Consider the following 22,321-nt stretch of genomic DNA (forward strand, 5'->3'; position numbering starts at 1 on the left):
TCGATGAGTCTATCAAATTAAAATACAGGTGTAATGATAGATTTGTGCTACACCACTAATTTGATTTGGGCATCTTGATATTTGTTATTGATATATATTTGTATTTATCATTTTATTGTATATAATAAAATAATTCTTATTCGGTTGACTATATATAAACCAATCATGTGTAACTGACCTAGATTGATTCCTAATAAAAAGCATACGCAATTTATGTTGAACTTCATGTTTTTTATTGGGTTACTTAAATTCTCTAATATTCGTTTCTTTTTTTTTGTTGGATTAAATATCCGTTTCTGTTAGATTACCAAATTACCAAACTTTGGTATTTGTATATTTGGATTTGGACTACATTACACATATATTACAAAGTTTGAGGAATGTGTGAATAAGAGTTAAAGTTGAATGTAATAGTGATCACTAGAGTTTTTGCCAATCTTAATTCATGAATCTAACAAGCAAAGCCTCGTGCTTTGAGATAGTGGTTCTCATTTTCCGCTAATCTTGTCTAGGTAGTCAATTACGAATATTGTTAATAGTATTTAATTATTTCAAATAGAAGAATTGAGAATTGGAACATATGTAATACCGCAATAAAATCATTAAAATATAACCTAATAATTACATTTTCTAAGCAGCAATGGACCATTTACAAATGGCGTGTTTTACTTTGATTAATTAAATACATTATTCCTTCTAAGAATATATTATTCTTAACACGGAAATTGAGTTTAAATAGGGGATATATGTATTATTGCACTTTAAATATGGATGGCTTATAAATCGAATGCAAGCAAAAGCTGAGAAACCGACTGTAAATAAGTAAAACGAACCTAAATTTATTACTCTAAACTACACACTCAGTCATATTATTCTCTTATACTGAAACTGCACACTCAATCATATAATACAATTAAAGATCCTATTTATATTTTACTAACTCTCCCACAAAGTTTGCTGATAATGTGCCTTGACAAAATCATATATGCAACTTAAATGAAAACCATGAAACATGCTTGCTGGGTATCTCATCTGACTATCTGAGTATCTCTTAGTTATTTTAGTATTATAATTCAATATTTTATTTCACCTACGCACATAATTTTATACTTCCTCTATTCCACTAGACTTTTGAGCACATTAGTTTTAAAAAAATATATTTAATGAATTAAATGAAGATAAATAATATAAGAAGAATAAAAATAAAGACAGATAAAGAGACCAGAGAAAATAAAATGTGAAAAAAATAAAAATTAAAGAAATTAAATATGATATTTTATAAAAAAAAATAACTCAATTATAATATAACAATAAAAAAATATAACTCAACTATAATGAGATATACAAATGGAGATATAAATCCGGCCATGCAAAGCTTGTGCCTGTGACATGCTATCGATTCTTAAGAAATGTAGAATCAAACCATTTATTTACCTTTATTTCAACAAAGGAAGCACGAGCTTCTAGACTAGAAGAACTTTTTCGTCTTGGTCCCAATTCAATACTCTCTCCATCCGACATTATTTGAGACGTTTCTTTTCGAGATTTAAGAAAGTTGTGTTTAATGAGTTATAGGGGACAAGAGTGAATAAAGTAAGAGAAAAAAGAGAGAATAAGGTAAAAGAAAGAATAACGTATGTGATATTAGAGTGTCCACAATAAGACGGAACAACCATGCCACAGCCACAAAAACTTATCCACCTAGTCACAGTCACAAAAGGCTTGTCCCGCCTAGTCATAAAAAAAAATTAACAAAAAAAAAACGTTTTTGACCGCCGCAACGGTCTCGACGGCTCACAATAGGCCGCCGCGGAACCATTGCGAGACCGCCGCTCCGCGTATGCAGCGACTTCTCCCCCGCCGCGGTGGCCACCGTGATTCACCCACTGTGGTCACTCTTAAATGTTTTGTTTTTAGCCAAAAAAAAATGACTCAAGTAACTTGGGACAATCCAAAGCGGAATACGACTCAAGTAACTTGGGAGGGACATAGTACTATACAAGTCCGAACTAATTGAATATTTGTACCATTACTATTTAAAATGTAGTGATTTGACCTATAAGCAGGACCAAGCATGTTGCCATAAGCCCATATTTCTTCTGAAGAATATCTTAATTGTTCCGAAGCAACTAGAAAGAGATTCTTTAATCAGAAATAGTTCCAGTGGATTCAGCTTGGAAAAAACATATTTTGAGCGAGCGAGCAAGCACGCACCGCCAAAGAAATGGATTTTCAGGACGACAGAACCAATTATTATGAATAAATTATAGAGAGGAAAATCTAAAAAAATGATCAAATATTATCAAAGCATAAAGTGAGGTGACCTGATATCAGAGGTCGAGACACCATATATATGTTGATAGAGAATTGAACCCGAATGTTGTAAAATGAGATATTCAACTTCATTTCAATACTCTACTTCGGGAGTGTTGTATTAAAAGTAGAGCATAAAGTAACAAATTCTTACTTCCACAGTAGGAAAAAACAAGTACAAACCTAAATAATATAGTGGCTGCAATAGCTTAACATGGCCCAACCGATATTTTAGGGAGGCTTGGACCGTGTTCTCATACGCGCAAAAATATCAAGCGATTTCTCACTCACCCCATCCAGTTAACCCTTCTAATCACTATGTTACCCTATTTCATACACACAATATCAAAAGCACAGGAGCAGTGCATGTAGAAGGCTGAAAAGGTTTGTATTGCCTCTTCTTCAAAATCCCTACCCAAAAATCAGCATTTCCTCTTACCACCATGTACCTTAGATTTTACATGAATTTTCTTCGTCTTCGAGTTCTTCTTGGAGTCAAACATGTCATCATCACCACTGTCATCATCGAGCTTCCCTTTCCGTGATTTTTCAGCCTTCCCGCAGATAATGATCCGATTAGCAACCTCTTCGCGCTCTAGCTCAGTGTTTTCTTGGGGCTTCCAGATGAAGATAGACCTGGCTCGACCGAACCATAATGCAGTGTAATCAACCAAACAAAACAAATGATACTAGAAAGAAAGGAACTGAAGCAAAGATGAACTGATATACATACCTGGAGCTACCAGATGCCAGGACATCATCGCGTGGATGTAGCTTATTTACAGGAGTGATTGTCATTATATTTGGATCCATGACCTCCGCGACTAACTGACCATTAGTGATGTCAATAAAATCTATGGGATGTAAGGCTACTCCATTATAGTTTTCACTTATGTAACGCCCAACAACAACGAGGGACTCTGAGATATCCTGTGTAAAAGAACAGTTTTCGTATTTGATTATAATTTGGCAACACAATAGTCAGTCATAGAGTATTTAGACTATCAAGCTGTAGGGAATGTATTTGTTACCTTTGGATCCCATTCAGCTCGAAAAGGAGTCAAATGCCGATTGAAATCCTGACTGTGTACAATCTCTCGGCTTGGAGAGTCCAAATCTCCAAAGATGGAATCCCATACACGAATCCGGTTGTCCTGAGACGTAGTCAGTATTTTGCTACCGCTTTGTGGAGAAAAATAGGCTGAATTAACAACACGCTTGTGTTGAAGATTATAAATAGAAGAGCCATCTTCAAGTCGCCGAATGTCCCATATACGAGCCTGGGATAGATATAAACTATGTAAGAGTGCACATGAAGAAATTAGATACAAGCTACAAAAAATACTGAATAAAGGGCCGCAAATGTAGTCATCACTCGTCAAGGAACAGAAGCAATCTATTTGTCTGTCACATAAACACAAGAGTGGATCAAACAACCAAAAACTAGGCAGGAGAAGCTTACGAAGTGATCATTGCCACAACTTAGAAGGAGATCTGGTTGGAGAGGATGACAGTGTAAACCAGTAACTTTGCTTTTTTTCTTGTGAATCAGTATAGGCTTTCCTGTCACATTGTTGGAGCGCGCATCAATCCTGCATATGCATTTTAAAAAGTAAAGCCATAGTAATTTATAACTTGCCAAGGAAATCTTGCACACTATCATGCATTATAATGAAATTGTCCACAGCTGGATGACACGACATACATCAAAATGAGAAGTTTGTAGATACAGCTAAATCATATCAAATAACAACTAAAAAATAAGATAAAAATTTTATGACCATATGAAGTACAATGTACCTTGAAGGCAATCAACATATTAATGGATCTTTTTAAAATATTCACCGTAAGAATGAAACTATATGTGAGAATGTTGCACTAAAAGTGATGCTGGTAACATTGACAGTGAGTCAAGCACATCTATTCTCCTCTTTTTTAGCCTACAATTTCACGAAACACATGTGCAAAGAGCTCAATAAAACAGGGAATACTCACATATAGAGAAGCCCAAAATTATCTGCAGCAAGCAAAATTCCTTTATCAGAGTTCAGATCCAGACCATAGAGCATCTTCCAACTACTAGGCCCCTAAAGAAAAACAACAACTACTTTAATTAGATTCCAAACGCATGTCATGTACAAAATGCAGTAACCACTAACCAAAGAACTAAACCTCATGAATGAATAAAGCTAAGAGCAAGACAAGAATGATCATTTTTAGTTACTTTTTTTCCACTTCTACATAAACATTTTAGCTGTTGGACTGCACTTTTCTCTGTTTAATATTTAAAAGCCCTTGGAGCAACCAAAAAATGCCTTCAGCCGAGATAGAAGAGAAGTTGAATATGAAGTTAGTAAGCACTAAGCAGTCTTCAAACCCATTTTAAATGGCACAGATGCGGACAACAGATGCGGTAATATCTAGGATTAAATGAATGCAGGCGAACTAGTAAGACCACGAGTAAGATGACCAGTTATATACAAGATAAATTAACATGTTAACTGCAGATACTAGATACCATTTGTATTTGTTTTAACAGATGGTCAGGAGATACCTGCCACCCAGTAGGATTGAGGTTGACCAATGATGATGAAATTCCAGTTTCTAAATCAGTGCAGCTGACAGTACCATCTGATGAGGCACCATAGACGGTTCCATCATTTAATGGATTATACCTGTAGAATGTGACAGCCAACCATCCGAGTCAAGACACTGTTCATGCACGAGTCATCAGTCAATCACGAAAATCAAATGAAACCAGCAGAACTCACTTCATGTTGTTCAATATGCAGCTATGTATGTTTCCATATACTATCCTCTCGTGCACTTTCTCATAATCCCAAACTCCAAGCTGTCCTTTCTATACCATAACCATAGAAAAGGAGAACCATATTGCTCAGTTATTCATTAAATGTACACAAAACTGAGAGCTATGCGCTTAAGAGAATGCAGGGCTAACCTTGTCCCCAGATATAAGAATGTTGTTCTTTGTCGGGTGGAACTCCAAACATGTAACACGTCTGCTATGATATCTAATTACGGCACAGTTAACTTTATTCGGAATCACAAATGCTGGCTTCATCTGTTAAGAGCAAAGCATTAAACCATATTTCATAACATGGAAAAAAAACTTTCATGATAAATATCCTTGTACACTCAATACTCAAAAGTAAAACCAAAATGGAACTGACTTTCAACCTCAAGATATTGATAAGAAAACAACTAAAAATGAATGATCAACAAAGAATCCATATAAAAGTCCTTATACATAAAGCGAAAGGAGAAATATGATCACAATATCAAATGACAGAACCCCAAATACACAAAAGACAAACCCAGTCCAGAAATCAAAGAGCATGCCAAGAGGCGTTACCTTAGGCACATGACACCTAAGTTGGCGGTCGAAAAGATACTTCAACGAATTATGAGAGTTCTTCAAGGGTGCAGGCGAAACCCCAAACTCAGTAGCCACTTTGTGAGGGCAAGTCATCGTGGTATGCCCTTCAATTAAAAAAAATTAATGAGGAAAATGCCCCTATTTTAGCTTATGGCACCGCGGAATGGAAGCTATCATCAAGCTATCAATCACATCTAATCACATCTAAGATAAATAACCAGTTCACACACAATGACACAAACAGCACATTTCAAAACAACACATTTCCAACATGAAATACCAGGCAGTTTGCAAAGAAAACATGGCTTCATAGGGCAGTCAATGTAGGTGGCGCCACGAAACCCGGCTTCATGACCTGACTGCTTACACACCTAAACAACAATACACCAAACAGTATGTCATAATCTCACACAAACATATCTCCAACAACAGAATGTTTCACTATCCATAAAAAATCACACACAAGCACACGTTGTATACGTTCAAAATCGTCATAATCTGACGCATATAAAGCACACTGCTAGTAGAATAATTACTGAAATTGAAACAAAAAAAACTAAAAACTAGAAATAGCTATTTACTTTGCAAACTCTCTTGAGGCTGATAGTGATAGGCTCTCTTTTCCTCTTCGTCGACGTCGATGCATCATCCTTTTCCTCTGCTTGCTCATCATCCGACGCCTCTCCGGCGAGTTTCTGGACTTCATCATCAAAATCTTCTTCTTCTGAACTATCTTCGGTGTCGGAATCTCTCTCAATCACGATTTTGGGGAACGAAGGACCCCTCCTCGTCTGCGGCGCCATTTTCAAAACTCGCAGTGAAATTACAGAAAAATTAAAGAAGAAATAAAAGGGGAATTTCTCACTCTTTAATTAACCGACCTGGGAGTCCAATAAACTCTTTATGACGTAGTTACCAATAATAGTAGAAATTTTAGTACTAATTTTTAGATCCAAAATGATCTGAACAAGTCTGTTTAACTCTTTTTTATTAAAAAAATGCTATAACAATATATAACATGATACAAAATGATTTGAAGAAATCTTTTTTTTATGGTACGAGATTATATTTGTACACATGTAACGTGTTATATGGAGTAGATTGTAAAAAAAATTATTTGGTGTGTTCATTATTGAAGGCTATTAAAGCCGAGGGTACAATTGCCAGTGATATGGCGGGACACTACGTGGCAGTTTCTTAACCGATCGACGGTTGTTGTCTTCCCCCGAAGTATAAAAATATAAACTTCACTTTAATTTTTCATGCTATTTTATGTTGAACTGAATGGAATATACTTCTACATTATATGCTTGGTGGTAAGATAATCTCCAAATATAAAATCTTGCTAGTGGAAAGGTAAACAATATATACTCCTACAATTGGGCGGCCCATTTATTGAATACATAAATAGGCGTACTATATTACTAATTTAAGTATAATAAGCAAGGACTATTATGTGTTACAAACAGAAGCAGATTCTCATACGAGTACATCCTAAACTAACATACACGACAACAAGGATACATGAACATCTCCATTCCACTTCATATATTCCTATATCTATCTGTACACGTAAACGGATGAATACTTGCACAATCAGAAGGGTTCATGGCCCCTTCTGGACTCTGCTTCTTCAGTTCTACTAGTTAGGGACGGCCTCATGGTGACGAGGGCCGACTCGTTTGCGCCAGCCTTCAGCGCAGCCCTCCCGGCTTCCAAGAACCTCTTGACTGCATCCTCCGTGTACCTGTTAGCCGTTCCCACGTCCATTTCCTTTCCTATGTCAGGATAGGAGTTGAGCATGTAGTCGCCATTGAGCTGTGACGCAAGCTGAATCAGCTCGATTTGGAACTCTGACAGCTTCTCGTCTTCCCTTGCCCCCCTTGGCCTCAGTGCCATCTTCACCTCTGGGAGTTTCTCTGCAGAATGATAGAAATTTCAAGATTGAATCCTAACCATCATTAAAAAAAATGGTTGGCAAGATCAATACAATGTAGATCAGAATCAGATGTAGGCAAGTAGAAGCTCGATTTTAAGCAGGTGGTATCGTGTAGAGAGCGCAGGCCGGATTCTATAACGTGGTTACACCTAAAACCGGGTCAGAAAGCAATACCTCTAACTGCTGAAGCACGGAAGCTGCAATCCTTCGTTTCCGTGAAAACCAGATAGTTCAATATGATGGTTTTGCTGAATAGTCAATACCATACATTGGCAGTAGCCAGAAAACTAAACTATATGAATCAATAAGAGTGGAAGCAAGACAAGAATATCATTTTAATTGCTTCATTTTCTTGTTATGGCCTTCTACTACTACTATATTAAGATTGAGCGCAAACAATAGATCTAGGCCTACCAAGAAGCTTCTCTTGATTATAATAGACAAAGTGAAGTACACGAAGAGATAAGGGCGGACCTGGGCAGTCGCCACGAGGAGTATCACGCATGTAAAAGTACTTGTCGAAAGTCCCAGCCCACGCATCCCGTTTAGTCAAGAAGTTGGAGTTTTTAAGATTGAAAAGCCTCTTCACAGTAGCAGCTATTGACGAGTGTTCATATTGTGAAGTCAGGGTCGGGCCACTCGGCTCATGAATCACTGCAAAATAACCGAGACCACGCCATCAGGCAACTATTCAACGACACTACAACACTTGCATTCAGTAAAACTTAGTATAAGCTTAGCCAAATACCTCACAAATTCAACATCATCAAATCAATCATCAACAATAAACACACACAGAGAAGGCAAGTCCATACCAGAGCCCTTCTCAATCCACGGCGAGATCAAGAGCGTAGGCACCCGCACGCCAAGCCTATTGAACTCGAAGTAATACGGGTCGGGTCCAATGATCCCATCCGGATTCGGCACTCCTTCCACCGGTGTCGGCACGTGATCATAGAACCCTCCATGCTCATCGTAGGTGATCAAAATCGCCATCTCCTCCCACTGCGGGCTCTTCCTCAGCGTCTCATAAACCTCCTTCACAAACCTCTGCCCCTCCGCCACGTCATGCGATGGATGATCGTCATTCGCCGGGAACAGCGACACATCAAAATACCGCTGCTCGATCACCACGTAGTTCGGCAGCCTCCCTAACATCGCATCCAGCTTGAATTTCAGCGCGTAGCTGTGGAATTTCACTATGTTCTTCAATTTCCTTAGGGATTTGAAAAACAGAGTCGCCGGGATATTCTGATAATATATCCCAAAATCTAGGTCATTTTCGTCGAAGGAGTCGAAAATCGTCTTCTGCGGGAATCCACGGATGAGATCCTTCCGCACGTTGCTGGAGGCGCCGTGCGAGGTCGCGGAGTGGACGTAGAGGCGATTCGGCTGCGTGGAGGCGGGAACGGAGGCGAACCACCGGTCCATTACCGCGAATTGGTTCGCGAGCTCGGTGTAGACCGGGACGAGCTCCGGCTTGAATCCGCTCATGACGGTGGCGGCCATTCCGGCGACTCCCATGGCCTCCGCCTGCTGCACGAAGCCGTCCATGGGGGCGGGGCTGGCGGAGGTGTCGTTGCGGCCGAATATCTGCTCGCGAATCGCCTGGATGGAGTGGCCGGGGTCGGATTCGACGAAGACGGCGGAGTCGGTGACGGATAGGGAGGGGGAGGTCGGGTCGGACGCATTGACCCGGTTGGATTCGGATCCAGTGAGGCCGTCGATGTCGGGTCGGGTTTTTCTTAACCAGCCGAGCATGTGGTCGAAGGAGCGGTTTTCCATAACTATAACTACGAAGGTTTTGATCGGGCCATTGATTTTGTGCTTGGTTTTTTTGGGGGATGAGAGCGGGAGGCAGCCGGAGAGGAGGAGGGAGGTGAGGAACACGGCGGCGGCGGCGCGGAGGTGGAGTCGTCGGGAAACCCTCATTTTTGCGGCGGAGGGATTTTTTAGTGCATAGATTTATATAGGGAAGTTGAGAAATTGTGTGGATTTTTTGAGAATTGAAATTATGAAAGCATATGCTGAGGATTTTTTTTGGTACAGTTGATTGAAACTTGGTTGACTAATTTGATGGGATTTTGTATTTCTGGTTTGGTAGTTGCTTATTGTGTTGGGTATAATTTCTTTGAGTATTAATATTCGATTGATTAATTAATCATATAAAGTTGGGAGTTGAAGTTGAGATGTGTTTTGGCGCTACTGCTAATTAGTGTGCGTTAGTGTTTACTTTATATTAATAAATGGCTGTAGTTACGTGACTTAAGATAATTACTATAATTAATCTGCATTAATGAAGTTTATGACTTACAGCTGGTTAGATTCGTGACTATGAATATCAGTTGACTACAAATCTGTGGAATGAAAGATATTTTCAAATTGGAGTATAATTTAATTAGTGGAGTAAATTTGAAGTTTTTTTTTATTTAATTTTAAAATTTATGATCTTTTGTATTTACATTCTTTATCCTCATTTTATTTTAAATTACAGATTATAATGAGATTTGCTTTTTAAAGTACTAAAAATAAATCTATTATAGTTTATAATAATTCAACTAATCATTCTATAGTTATAGAAGTTATTTGAATATTATTTAATTCTAATTTTTAATAATTTTTGTTCTAATTAACTTGATATTTGTTTTATTTTGAAGTTGCTTTCATTGATGATTTATGTAAAAAAAATGTCGAGCTATATGGATCCATTTGAGCAAATGCGTCGAATAATAGAAGAATCGCTTGAAGAAGATCGACGTAGGGAGGCGGAGGAAGCCGCGCCACCCCAAAGACGATCACGGACTTACATCCATCGTAACCTGGAGGAAGCCGCAAGGTTAGTACGCGACTACTTCCGTGATAACCCGGTATGGGAAGAGACCTACTTCCGTCGCCGTTTCTGCATGCGAAAACGGCTATTTCTGCACATCGCAAATACATTGGCAGCCCAGGAAGAGTTCTTCCAAGAATGGGTTCGATGTCGTCGGCCGTCCCAACCACACGACGCTGAAGAAATGTACTGCTGCAATCCGTCAGCTTGCTACTGGACAAACGACGGATTTGTTCGATGAATACCTCCACATTGGAGAAAGCACTGGGAGAATGTGCTTGATGAACTTCTGCAAAGGCGTCCGGGCAGCCTTCACCGACGAATTTCTCCGGAAGCCAAGCACGACAGATTGTCAGTTTCTGCTCTACCTTCACGAAGAAGTGCACGGATTCTCCAGGTGCTTGGCAGCGTCGATTGCATGCATTGGCAATGGAAGAATTGCCCTGTGGCGTGGAGGGGGTCATACACGAGCGGCCACAAAGGCACCCACCCCACCGTTATACTCGAGGCCGTTGCCGACTACCGACTATGGATTTGACATGCGTACTTCAGGGTCCCCGGATCGAACAACGACGTCAACGTGCTCAACCAATCCGACCTCTTCACCAAAGTTTTGAATGGTAAAGCGCCGGCCATCAATTTCATCGCTAACAACCGGCAGTATAAAATGGGGTACTATCTTCCCGACGGCATCTACCCGAAGTGGCCAACCTTCGTGAAGACGTTCAACAGACTGGTGAACGAAAAACAGGCTCTTTTTGCCCAGAAGCAAGAGGCTGCTCGCAAGGATGTGGAGAGGGCGTTCGGGGTTCTCCAAGTGTGCTTCAACATTATCAAAGCCCCGGCTCGTACGTGGTTTATGGAGAATATGGTCGACATCATGTATACGTGCATAATCTTGCACAACATGATTGTCGCCGACGAAGGACCTGAAGCGGGAAATTGGTTCAACCCTGAAACCCCGGGAAGCTCTTCCGCAAGTAGTCCACCTCGCAGTGGAGTGCATCCGTCTTTGCAAGAGCGGTTGTCTGTTCGGGCAAGGTCACGTGATTCTAACGCCCATGCCCAACTCCAGGAGTATTAAATGGAGCACATTTGGGCAAAATTTGGCAACCGGTAGACGCACATGATCTTTCTTTTGCTTCTTTGAGCTTTGAGATTTTGAATTTAGAGAGAGTGAGCGGAAGAAATTAAATTATGTATTTTTTTTTTATTTTTTTAGGATTTTTAATTATATATATTTTAATTTTTTTAGAATTTTAAGTCGTAATTTTTTTTATTTAATGAAGTATGTTTTTATTAATTGAATTTGTTGGAAATAAAAATAAAAAAATGAAATTGAATGAATAGTTAAGGGATGAGATGGTTAAGAGACAGTTAAGAGATGAAGGGTTGCAGGTGTTGTCTCTTAGTTAAGAGATGAGATGAAAAGTACAGTGGGGCCCATGAATAGTTAAGAGATGCGACTGTTAAGAGACAACGTTGCGGATGACCTTAAGCAAGTCTACATATTACTCCCTTCGTCCTACTTTAGGAGTCCCAGTTGAGTTCGGTACGGGTTTTAAGAAATGTGAAGGAAAGTTGGTGAAAAAAGATAGTGGAATGTGGGTCCTACTTTTTTATATTAATTTTATAATAAAATGTGAGTGGAAAAAAGTTAGTTGAATGTGAGGTCTAATACTATTTATGAAATATTTCAACCGGGACTCCTAAAGTGAGACGGGGGAGTATCAGCGATAAAAAGCAGAATAATCATCCCATATTGACTTTTTAATATTAATATAAAAAGATATTTCTATTCCATCCCAAAAATTAAGCAGATTAATCATCCCATATTGACTTTTTAATATTAATATAAAAAGATATTTCTATTCCATCCCAAAAATTAAAAGATATGGAGTAGTAGTTTGCACAATCTTTTTTTCAACACAATTTTTTTGAAACACATTTTGAATCTCAACCTCAGGTCGATTATTCTTTAGGCTTTACCAATTAAAAACCTAAATAAAATGCCATATTTTGTACGGTTATTCATGAAGCATGAAAATAGAATAGAAACGAAACACTTCACATGATGTGAATCCATGTATTCACAATCATAGAATACAACGATGTCGATGGCCATAGGTTGATTGGAGCCCGGGAAGAGGGTGGAGACATGACAAGGAGTTAAGCCGAATGTGGAGGTCTGTTCAAACATCAATATGCCTACTGAGACGGTGTCCAAATGCTGATTCAAGACCACCATCATCTTCATCGTCGAAATACCTTTGCGTGGGTACCTCACACGCCCCAAACGGAGTTCGGATGAGAGAGATATGGCCATTTGACTAAAGTCGCGCAATGCAGAACGAAACGCGCGGGCGAACGTTTTTCCTCATGCAAAACGCCCGGTCGGGCGAGTAAAGACTAAAGTCGCGCAATGCAGAACGAAACGCGCGGGCGAACGTTTTTCCTCATGCAAAACGCCCGACCCGAACGTTTTTCCTCATGCAAAACGCCCGGTCGGGCGTTTTACTCGAGAAATCAATGTTTGTCCAGAAACTTCGCTCGGGCGGGCAAAATGAGCCTACGGAAACGCCCGGTCGGGCGTTTTATCCGGGATGTGTCTTTGTGACCAAGAATTGTTTTATTTTGCTCCTTTTTCACTCCTAGTATAAATACACATGTCTAGGGTTTTTGTCATCAGTTTTTGAATGATATTGTAAGAACAAAGACTGCATTTGTGAGCACCCATCTTCATTTTTTAAGATTTATCAAAATCCCTTGTGGTTGCATTCCAATCTATTGCCAGGCTTAGGTTGAATGTTAAGGTATGCAATTCTAGTTCTTGTATTGCTAGTTTTGTGGAGCCATTAGATTCTTGCTTTAGTGAAAGTTGCCATGGGTTGTCTTCATTGTTTTGTAGAAGGTCCATAGGTTCCAAGCATCTATCTAAATCATAACACCTTCTTCCTTTTCCAATTTTTATTGTTTCATTTCTTGTTGGGTTTGTTTGGATTATTGAAATATTTACAAGAGCAAGTCGGGGCAAACATATGTGTCTTGAATCCTTAATATTCACATTATCACATTTGGCATTTCCATCTCTTTGCAAAGCTTGTGAGGCCATTCCAGAGCAAGTTTTTTCACTTCTTGAGCTTTCTGGTGATTTGAGCAACGTACTTACCTTGATGAAAGGCTTGCTGAAGCTCGAGCTCCGTAGGCTGGCGCGACCCGTCTGCTGCATAAGTCCCTGCACCGTAGGGAGATCCACCGCGCACTTGCTCCATCTCGAACATCCCACCACCAGATGTGTAGCCGAGAGGGATGAACATCATGCCGTGATGTGCCAGTTGCGTTATGGCCGTCAATCTGTCAGCAAGAAACATATATCCACTCAAGCACACACATCATTCATGATCGTAGCTTCTCAAAAAATCAAATTTTATGAACATTAATCCTAGTTTAATTAGTCATAGAGAACAGGGGCAGTTTGAGCTAAATGTCGTTTTAGTTTCATGGCAGTCGCTTAGCCAGCCGTGTCTAACAGAAGAAGAATAAGACGAGACTATTCGACTCATCTCTGCAGAATTCTGCTTACTCAACTGAGGTGAAGCTTCGTGACAACAGCAAGATTTCCACAAGTTTATGATCCAACCTAACTAGTTTAACTCAATGATCAATGACCTATTTCAGTAGAATAATTAATTGAATAGTGTTACTAAATCACTGATTATGAAGTTTCAAATCACAAACAGTATATTTTGTAGTATTAGAACCCACAGTTTGTGACACTTAGCCATCAAGCATCTAGCAAAACAAGGTGAAAGCAAGATTGTTGAAACAAAATCAAGAAGAGAAAACTGAATAATGTTACTAAATCATTGAAAATGCACCTTCCCTAAAATTTCTTAGTCAATATATATGGTATAAGTTTCAGAATAATGTTACTAAATCATTGAAAATGCACCTTCCATTTTTAGTAATGAGTCATCTTGGTTGGGACAAATCAAAAAGGAAAGTGGGTCATCTAGCAAAACAAGGTGAAAGCAACAGATGATCAAGAAGGAAGAGGAAATTTTACGCTGTAAGTTCCTGTCCGCCTCCATGGAAACCCGTGCTCCAGAAGATTCCAGCAGGCTTCCCAGCAAGAAGTTGGGAGGCCCATATATCGCTGGTGGTGTCAAAGAAGGCCTTGCACTGCGCCGCCATTACCCCAAAACGAGAGGGGAAACCGAAGAGGAAACCATCGGCCTCCACCAGCTGCTGAGGCATTATCTCAGGCACATCATCTGGTTGTTCAGGAGCTTTCATCTTTTCTAATACCTTGCTAGGCAGCGTTTCCGGTACCTAATTCAAAGACCAAAATAACTCCTAAATCATTCAATCCATCCCATCGAAGTAGCCAACATCAGCAACTGTATTTTTATCATCCTATCACACTTGGTAAATGCCCAAGATCAAAGCTTTTTTCCATCTCTTTGCTCACTAGAAATTTCAAGAATTAAAACAATATTACATCAAGACTAATGATATCACTGAGCTAATCAAACCACCGCAAAAAAAGAAGTTAGATTCTGAAATTGCAATAGGAATCAAGAATCGAATATGCATAAAAATCTTCATCAACTGAAATCCCACAAACTGGGCCAAATTATATACTACTAACAAAATAAAAACAATACTTTTCTACAGTCTAAGCTGGAATTAAAGAAGAGAGATCAAGAAAGTAACCCTCCAAAGTGTAGCTTCAACATCAGCAACTGAATTAGCACCCCTCTGTATTTCTCTTGCCATAGTCTCAACATGTCCATACAGAGAGTAATACCTAAAATATGATATGAGCTGAAAATCTTCATCAATCCTTGAAATCATCGAAATAAAACATTCTTCCTTTTTTTAAAAAAATATTTTCTGTCCTTACACTTACACAATATAAATCTTTGTAAGTGGCATGATCTGCCTCTCTTGAAATCAGAGATAACCCAATCTGAAAACCTGAGATCACAAAAGAATCAATATTTTGAGAGAGAGAGGGATAGGGTTAATGATTGTTATCATAAGAACCAAGAAAATCAGCCAAAATGTGAACAAAACAGCACACGAAGAAACAATAATTTCTGGAACTCCCTTACAGAAATAATAAATGAAATAGTAGTACTAAAATTTTTGCCTCTTAATAGTTTATTTCCAGACAAGTGTCCCTATATTGTCTCGTTGGTTGGATAATTTGTTGTTTGAGATAAGGTTTGCCTCGTCTGTAAATATAGTGGACATAAACTTCACATGTAAAATTAATTTCTTTGGGGAAACTAAAACAACGAATATTTGAAGATTAATAATGTATATTAATATGAAGTGAGAGGCAACTCAAGCGAAATTCAATATTCAAGTATCGAAATGATTTTGTGGAAAATACAACACTAAAATCCAACTGAAGAAAATAAGGATTGAGCCCTAAGCATGAAATAATAATTCGCAGTTTTTGGTGATTTTGTTATGGAATTTCAGCCATATGATTTGGGAATTATAAATTCGATTTGAGGAAAATAAGCAAACAATACGTGTTTGCAAGTAATTATTGAATTTTCAACATCTCGTAATAAATAAACAGAATATTGCAAGCAACAACATGAGCATCACATAATTTGCAAAATGTCCAACAAAAACTGGAGCAAGAAACCATTCTAAGCCATCTTTTCCATCTACAACTTGAGAGAAAGAGAGAGAGAGAGGAAACCCAACTCCTACTGTGAAATGAAAGATTTCTTTCTACAACTAGGTTCTATAAATTTCCCGAGGTATTTGTGGGATGGAGTATGGGAACTGAACAATGTTACTTTTCGACGAATGATGACTCTGCAAGATCGATGGCACGAACAAGAGCAGCGGCCTTGTTTTCGCACTCCCTCTGCTCATCAGCAGGATCACTGTCAGCAACGATACCAGCCCCCGCTTGGAGATGGGCGACCCAATCCCGGCGCTTCTCACTGTCCTTGTACGAGTACATAGTGTCGTACCTCATGTTGGTTGGGAACACGATGGTTCTCAAAGCTAAGGCAATATCCATATCTCCGGAGAAAGAAATGCCACCAATACCACCACTGTAAGGCCCCCGTCTAGTCACCTCTAGTTCGTCAATCAATTCCATGGCTTTCACCTGCACATCACAAGTTACCAAACGGTGCAATTAGGAAAAATGATGCGACCCTTTTATTGGATGAAAGACCCTTTTATTGGATGAAAATGAAAGCGCATCCATTCGATTAAAATCTTCTAGACACACAAACGTTATCAACTATGTGCAGTACATAATTTTAGTTTATCATCCCAATTGAAACATAAACATTAAGAGTTGAAAATTTTCCAGCAGCCACTAGAAAGACAGAGAGGGAGGTTTGTCGGATGAAGAAAATTGAAATGCACAACCTTAGGAGCTCCACTGACAGTTCCAACGGGCAATGCCGCACGGAGAGCATCCCAACTGGTCAAATTAGGTAGAAGCTCACCAGTAACCTTCAAAATCAAGAGAAGAAAAGACGGAACAATCAGTGGCAATACATATTACTTCTCAGAGGAAAAGTCAGTGGCAATACATATTATTTCTCAGAAGAAAAGTGCCTGGTTTTCTGATAACTGAGAAATAAAGCAACAAAATGTTTTCTGAATCTCTGAGCAAAATATGCAAGACCTTCGTCAGCTTTCACTTATTTGTTTAAATATTGCTTCTCCCGAGCATAAACGAAAAACCTCCAATAATCTAATATGTGTAGTTTTCATAGAGCTGAATATGCAAGGCACTCTACCTTTTCTTTTCAGAATAAAAGAAGCTATTAAATGTAAAGGATAATCTCTGGTAGAGAATACATACAGTGGAACTGATGTGCATGACGTGGGAATAGCGTTCAATGTTCATCAGTTTTTCAACCATGACGGAGCCCGGTTTTGACACCTGCAATGCCAGAGTTAATCAAGAACAGGACCAAGAGGATATGTGATCCAGAAATATACCTCTCACATATGAGAACAATCTTTCAAGCAATATACTCTACAAAGTTTCAAATAGCACGTTTTCCCAACACCTAATCCACGTATAAGGTAACAAATTAAACAATAGTAGAAACAGATGAGTATAACCTTTCCGACATCATTCCTTCCCAAGTCAACAAGCATAATGTGTTCCGCACACTGTTTTTCGTCATGCAAAAGCTGATTTTGCAGCATATAATCTTCCTGTACTGTCTTGCCTCTCCGTATGGTTCCAGCTAGAGGTCGGTTAGTAACTACACCCTGTTATGAAAAATATTAAGCAATAAAGAAACAGATTCATGTAAAGTAACAGTAAAAATAAGTAAGAGAATACTAGAAAGCCGTAAAACAAGCTTGTTATCTTCTTGAGTATAACCCTCTCAATAGTTTAAAGAAAATACTAGAATCTAGAGGGTAATATATCAGAAAGATCAAGTTTTAGCAGGGATAGTGAAGATGAAGCTGTCACGTTCGAACAGCAGATATTACTTGCCTTCTTAACTCGAGTGAGAATTTCAGGACTTGAAGCAACAAGGATGCAGCCTCTTGCCTGATCATCAATGACATGGTTACAGATTGTAAGAAACAAAAAAATAAAGGAACAAATTTTAGAGAAGAGTAGGCAGACTTGTAAGTATGTCATGTATGGACTTGGATTGACAATTCTTAATGCTCTATACACTTCAAAGGGATCTGCAAAAGTTCGACGTTCAAATCGCTGGCTGAGGACAATCTGGAAGATATCCCCTGCTAGGATATGCTCCTTAGCTTTTATTACTGCATTCTGGTATTCCTCACTTGTCATGGTGGACTTGCACGAAGAGGGACCAAAAAGGCTAGTGTGTAATTTTATTGAACCTGCAGCAAGCCTAGGACTAAAAGTAACAAACAGAACAAGGTAAATTTTTTAACAACAGAAACCATTCATATAATTGTGAAGTTTAAATAGGAAAATGAATTGCTTACGTTTGTATATCATGCACTCTTGAAACTAAAGCTTCTAATCTATTCATTCCACCATGATAGGCCTCATCAACGTTTTTATATTGTTCCAACCTGACCCAGTGTATCACATATGCTTTCTGGAGAGAAGTACCAGTACTAAGTAAACGGGATAATAAACTTCAAGCAACGATAAAAGCTCGGCGGGAAATGAGTTACTTTAATTTAATAGGGATGGTTATAGTATAATGGAGTAGTAAACTTTTAAACAAATTAATGCAAATAGTTTGTAATACTTTGTATATTATAGTAGTAATTATTTGTCTAAACGAATGTGAGAAACTTAAAGGAAGATTTACCACAGAGAACTATATGTAAAAACAAGTTTGTCTCTGAGCTAGTAGTTTGGCCATTTAACCTAGCCAGAGAGTTTGAACAAGAAAGTCTATCAAACACATACAATAACAAGAAAAGCAGACCAGTCCAGCATGACACAGCCTGTACAATAATATGACTAGACAAACTCAAAATAATTAAAAATTTGAAATTCCTTGATTGAATGTGTGTTAACATTTTGAGGGAGTAAGAATGAACCTTTTCCACATGATCAAACACAATTACATCATCATAAAGGCCAAGGTGAACATCAGGAAGGTTTCTGTCATCCATGGGAGCTTTTGTGAAAGGAAGCTTTTTCTTTTCTACATAACGAACCGTGTCATATGAAAAATAACCAACCCAACCACCTGTTTTAAAAAAAAACACATTGTTAAGGATTTCTTATAGTTTGTGACGGAACAGAACATAGATCTTTACTTGCACTTAGTAATCCAGAACACCATTGACATATACTCAATAGTGATATGCAGGGAAAATAATCTTATCAAGAAATCATTAACTAAATATCTTACATTCTAGCTAACTGCTCTCCCTGAAGCTTAGGCAAGACATAATCTTGTATTAGCTAGCACCAATATCATGAATTTTACCAACAATATCATGGTCATGGCAGTTACTTAACAATTGCAGTGCTCAACTTTTCATAAATTACCGCAAAATGCTTCAGGGAGCTCATCGATTCGCTGTGGTATCCACTTCTCCATATACATGCGAGGAACAACCATGGGATCCTCCAAAAACTTCTCTGTCCTCTCTCCCTTAAAGTGATCGACTATGGTCACCATGTTCTCCTTCGCCACAATTTCCATTGATGGTTGAGCTCCAATAACACTATAGCGCCCCTAAAATATTTATTCAGCATTAGTTAGAGCAAATAAGAAACCTATTATTCATTTATGTGCATAAGGAAAACCTATTACAAAAATGAGAGAGGTAACATCTCCATTTTTGTTGTCTCTAATCAATAAAAATGAGCATCAACTGAAAACTAATCTGCAAAAGCGATGAAAAAAGATAACTTACAACACTAGAAGCTTTTAAACCTGGCTCAACAGACTCGAAAAGAAAACTGGGGGCATCTCTCTCATCCTCCTTCACCAAGCACCGATATGCAAGCACCGGAGTCAAGTGATCAGAAAATATAGGTCTGTATAGAGGGATCAAATTCCCATCCTTGGCTGCTTCCTTGAACTTAACGGAGTGGTCCACTGCAGCCACCAAACTCATTGCGATCATGATATTGAAGAAACAATAACAAATCATCCAATCGTTTTTCCTTTCACTTTCCAATCTATTATGTTAAATTCAATCGAAACATAACCTCAATAGGTCAGCAACTACACTGCAGCCAACAAGCTCAATACAAAATCATCCAAACGTTTTTCCTTCCAATTTCAAAATCATTATGTTTAATTTGGAAATTAGCAACAATGATAACCTTAATGAAGCAGTAATTCCAGACCTCACGACATAAATAATATAGAATAAGGAGTAAAACAAATGATTTCAAGTGGCAGAGGTGAGATTGATTGAGGAGAGAGTGAACTGACCCAACGATGGAAGTGAAATGCCGCATTTAACGGCAAAACTAGTGGTGAAGGAGGGTGTTAGAGGTCCGGCGGCGGTGCGGCGAGGAGCTAGAAGCGGATTGGTACAACGAAAAGCTAGGGTTTCCATTTACAAAACAGTCGAAAATGTGATTGTGAAATTGATTTTTGCCTCTTCTCAGAGAGTGTATGAGTGAGGTCGTTTAGATTGAGAAAGAAGGAGACTCACGATATGTATGTACATTAAATATCAAATTTCTAACTTTGTAAAACGCCGACAATTATGTCAATGGGAATAACATTTATTTATGGAATTAAATGTACGTGATCTTCTACAATACCGGAATTTACAAATATACCCATATTAGTAAAACCCCGATACTTTGATAAATAATATTCTCCCACTCTACTATTAATAGTTTTTATAATAAATAATTAGTACAAATTTTAATATAAAATTTAGTAATTAAAATATACTACTACTATAGTAATAAGAGATAAAGAAGTAGTACTAGTAGTTGCACCATGAGAAATTTTTTTTTTTAAAAAACAATTAGATAATAGTAAGAAACTTGTATAAAATTTGAATCTCAATACTATTATAGTAAAACTGATTTAGTAGGTTTATGACGTGATTTTTTCTTTTCATGGGAAAATTTCTTTAAATCACATCTAAGAGCACCCACAATAGGGCGTCCGATGGCATGCCCGATGCGTTCCATCGTCCTCGGGCGCGCCCGATGGCTCCATTGTGGGTGCCCGGACGATGACACGCCCTACGCCCACGCCCTAAGCTTCGGGCGCGGAAGAAGCGCAGACGATAGGCCATCGTCCGCGCTATCGGGCACCATTGTGGACTCCGCGGACGATAGGCACGGACGATGGCACGCGTTTTTGAATTTTTTTTCCGAATCATGTCTATTTAAACATCGTTTCTCATTCACTTGTTCATACGAACATATCGCCTCTCTCATTTCTCTCATCTCTCACATTTCTACCTCTCTTACATACCAAAATGAACCACGACGACGACACCACTAGTTCCTCGGAGGAAGGTAGTCCGACCGGGGATGCCTTAGATGCAGCCGTTGAAGAGGTCATGGCGGAATGCTTAGCCGAACTGCAGCGCGAGGACGCGGCGGCGGCAGCGGAGAGGATCCATAGGCCTATTCGACCACGCGGCATCTCACCAACGTCTGGTTGCAGACTATTTTGCCGAGCAACCACGGTGGGGCCTGACTGTTTTCCGCCGCCGGTTTAGAATGCCGCGTTACCTTTTTCTTAGCATTGTCCGGACGTTGGAGTCACATGATGAATACATGACGTATCGGGAAGATGGCGTCGGCAGATCCGACCTTACACCGTTGCAAGAGTGCACGGCTATACTCCGTCAGTTGGCCTACGGCACCACGACGGACATTTTCGATGAGTACCTCTACGTCGGGGAGACAACAGGCCGGGAGTGCCTGAAGAGATTTTGTAGGGGAATTGTGGAGGCCTACGGGGACACATATTTGCGCAGGCCGACTGCTGTTGATTGCCAGGGCCTGATGAAGATGCACGAGACGGTGCACGGCTTTCCTGGGATGCTAGGGAGCATTGACTGTATGCACTGAGAGTGGAAGAATTGTCTGAAGGCGTGGTGAGGTCAATTCACTAGTGGATACAAGGGCAACCACCCGACGATGATCCTCGAAGCCGTCGCTGACTATCGGCTCTGGATCTGGCATGCTTACTTCGATGTAGCCGGGTCGAACAACGACATCAACATCCTCAACTCATCCACCCTCTTCACCGAGCAATGCAATGGCAACGGCCTGACCATCGAGTTCACTGCCAACAGGCGCCAATACCACATGGGGTACTACTTGGCCGATGCCATATACCTATGGTGGCCTGTTTTTGTGAAGACGATCAACTGCCCAATTGATGAGAAGAGGGTC

The 22,321-nt window shown here is 39.3% G+C and overlaps 4 protein-coding genes across 11 annotated transcripts; all 4 read right to left on the reverse strand.

The window, feature by feature from the left end:
- Positions 1–2,380: 2,380 nt before the first annotated feature.
- Positions 2,381–6,721, reverse strand: LOC121763054 (protein DAMAGED DNA-BINDING 2-like). 3 transcript variants are annotated; one of them, XM_042159107.1, is made up of 12 exons: positions 6,592–6,721; positions 6,292–6,501; positions 5,991–6,081; positions 5,687–5,814; positions 5,273–5,395; positions 5,085–5,173; positions 4,868–4,988; positions 4,309–4,400; positions 3,776–3,905; positions 3,345–3,593; positions 3,047–3,243; positions 2,381–2,949 (listed from the first exon to the last, which is right to left on the reverse strand). In XM_042159107.1, the coding sequence occupies exons 3-12, from the start codon at positions 6,019–6,021 to the stop codon at positions 2,736–2,738; spliced, it is 1,374 nt and encodes a 457-aa protein (XP_042015041.1). In that variant the 5' UTR covers positions 6,022–6,081; positions 6,292–6,501; positions 6,592–6,721; the 3' UTR covers positions 2,381–2,735. The 3 variants fall into 3 exon arrangements, with proteins under 3 accessions (XP_042015041.1, XP_042015040.1, XP_042015039.1); XM_042159106.1 differs by lacking the exon at positions 6,592–6,721 and having other exon boundaries at positions 3,345–3,467; positions 6,292–6,582; XM_042159105.1 differs by lacking the exon at positions 6,592–6,721 and having other exon boundaries at positions 6,292–6,582.
- A 384-nt stretch (positions 6,722–7,105) lies between these two features.
- LOC121762352 (non-specific phospholipase C1) lies at positions 7,106–9,747 on the reverse strand. Its single transcript, XM_042158203.1, has 3 exons — positions 8,465–9,747; positions 8,124–8,303; positions 7,106–7,629 (listed from the first exon to the last, which is right to left on the reverse strand). The coding sequence occupies exons 1-3, from the start codon at positions 9,579–9,581 to the stop codon at positions 7,307–7,309; spliced, it is 1,620 nt and encodes a 539-aa protein (XP_042014137.1). The 5' UTR covers positions 9,582–9,747; the 3' UTR covers positions 7,106–7,306.
- A 3,688-nt stretch (positions 9,748–13,435) lies between these two features.
- On the reverse strand, positions 13,436–15,750 carry LOC121762354 (probable NAD(P)H dehydrogenase (quinone) FQR1-like 3). 5 transcript variants are annotated; one of them, XM_042158206.1, is made up of 5 exons: positions 15,635–15,750; positions 15,392–15,459; positions 15,196–15,289; positions 14,546–14,811; positions 13,436–13,833 (listed from the first exon to the last, which is right to left on the reverse strand). In XM_042158206.1, exons 2-5 carry the CDS (start codon positions 15,415–15,417, stop codon positions 13,608–13,610), a joined length of 612 nt encoding a protein of 203 aa, XP_042014140.1. In that variant the 5' UTR covers positions 15,418–15,459; positions 15,635–15,750; the 3' UTR covers positions 13,436–13,607. The 5 variants fall into 5 exon arrangements, with proteins under 5 accessions (XP_042014140.1, XP_042014139.1, XP_042014138.1 ...); XM_042158205.1 differs by having other exon boundaries at positions 15,597–15,711; XM_042158204.1 differs by lacking the exon at positions 15,635–15,750 and having other exon boundaries at positions 15,392–15,590.
- A 329-nt stretch (positions 15,751–16,079) lies between these two features.
- LOC121762351 (anthranilate synthase alpha subunit 2, chloroplastic-like) lies at positions 16,080–20,641 on the reverse strand. 2 transcript variants are annotated; one of them, XM_042158202.1, is made up of 11 exons: positions 20,382–20,641; positions 19,855–20,039; positions 19,484–19,673; positions 19,027–19,178; positions 18,457–18,572; positions 18,119–18,365; positions 17,984–18,040; positions 17,599–17,751; positions 17,333–17,413; positions 16,891–16,977; positions 16,080–16,621 (listed from the first exon to the last, which is right to left on the reverse strand). In XM_042158202.1, exons 1-11 carry the CDS (start codon positions 20,506–20,508, stop codon positions 16,298–16,300), a joined length of 1,719 nt encoding a protein of 572 aa, XP_042014136.1. In that variant the 5' UTR covers positions 20,509–20,641; the 3' UTR covers positions 16,080–16,297. The 2 variants fall into 2 exon arrangements, with proteins under 2 accessions (XP_042014136.1, XP_042014135.1); XM_042158201.1 differs by having other exon boundaries at positions 17,984–18,365.
- Between the last annotated feature and the right edge of the window lie 1,680 nt (positions 20,642–22,321).

This window comes from Salvia splendens, chromosome 13 (genome assembly GCF_004379255.2).
Source record: "Salvia splendens isolate huo1 chromosome 13, SspV2, whole genome shotgun sequence".
NCBI classification, from domain to species: domain Eukaryota; kingdom Viridiplantae; phylum Streptophyta; class Magnoliopsida; order Lamiales; family Lamiaceae; genus Salvia; species Salvia splendens.

What these genes read in the sequence shown, in the direction of transcription:
- LOC121763054 (XM_042159105.1), bottom strand. Translation starts at nt 6,513, where the DNA reads ATGGCGCCGCAGACGAGGAGGGGTCCTTCGTTCCCCAAAATCGTGATT. An exon ending in GCCTCAAGAGAGTTTGCAAA is followed by an intron (nt 6,082 to 6,291) that starts GTAAATAGCTAT and finishes ATTGTTGTTTAG; the next exon opens with GTGTGTAAGCAGTCAGGTCA. An exon ending in TTAGGTGTCATGTGCCTAAG is followed by an intron (nt 5,396 to 5,686) that starts GTAACGCCTCTT and finishes TGCTCTTAACAG; the next exon opens with ATGAAGCCAGCATTTGTGAT.
- LOC121762352 (XM_042158203.1), bottom strand. Translation starts at nt 9,581, where the DNA reads ATGAGGGTTTCCCGACGACTCCACCTCCGCGCCGCCGCCGCCGTGTTC. An exon ending in GTGGATTGAGAAGGGCTCTG is followed by an intron (nt 8,304 to 8,464) that starts GTATGGACTTGC and finishes GTTATTTTGCAG; the next exon opens with TGATTCATGAGCCGAGTGGC. An exon ending in TCCTCGTGGCGACTGCCCAG is followed by an intron (nt 7,630 to 8,123) that starts GTCCGCCCTTAT and finishes ATCATTCTGCAG; the next exon opens with AGAAACTCCCAGAGGTGAAG.
- LOC121762354 (XM_042158206.1), bottom strand. Translation starts at nt 15,417, where the DNA reads ATGCCACTTACAAAGATTTATATTGT. An exon ending in CTTACAAAGATTTATATTGT is followed by an intron (nt 15,290 to 15,391) that starts GTAAGTGTAAGG and finishes ATCATATTTTAG; the next exon opens with GTATTACTCTCTGTATGGAC. An exon ending in TTGAAGCTACACTTTGGAGG is followed by an intron (nt 14,812 to 15,195) that starts GTTACTTTCTTG and finishes TCTTTGAATTAG; the next exon opens with GTACCGGAAACGCTGCCTAG.
- LOC121762351 (XM_042158201.1), bottom strand. Translation starts at nt 20,508, where the DNA reads ATGGAAACCCTAGCTTTTCGTTGTACCAATCCGCTTCTAGCTCCTCGC. An exon ending in TTCTCACTCGAGTTAAGAAG is followed by an intron (nt 17,752 to 17,983) that starts GCAAGTAATATC and finishes TTTTCATAACAG; the next exon opens with GGTGTAGTTACTAACCGACC. An exon ending in GAAGGAATGATGTCGGAAAG is followed by an intron (nt 17,414 to 17,598) that starts GTTATACTCATC and finishes CTGGCATTGCAG; the next exon opens with GTGTCAAAACCGGGCTCCGT.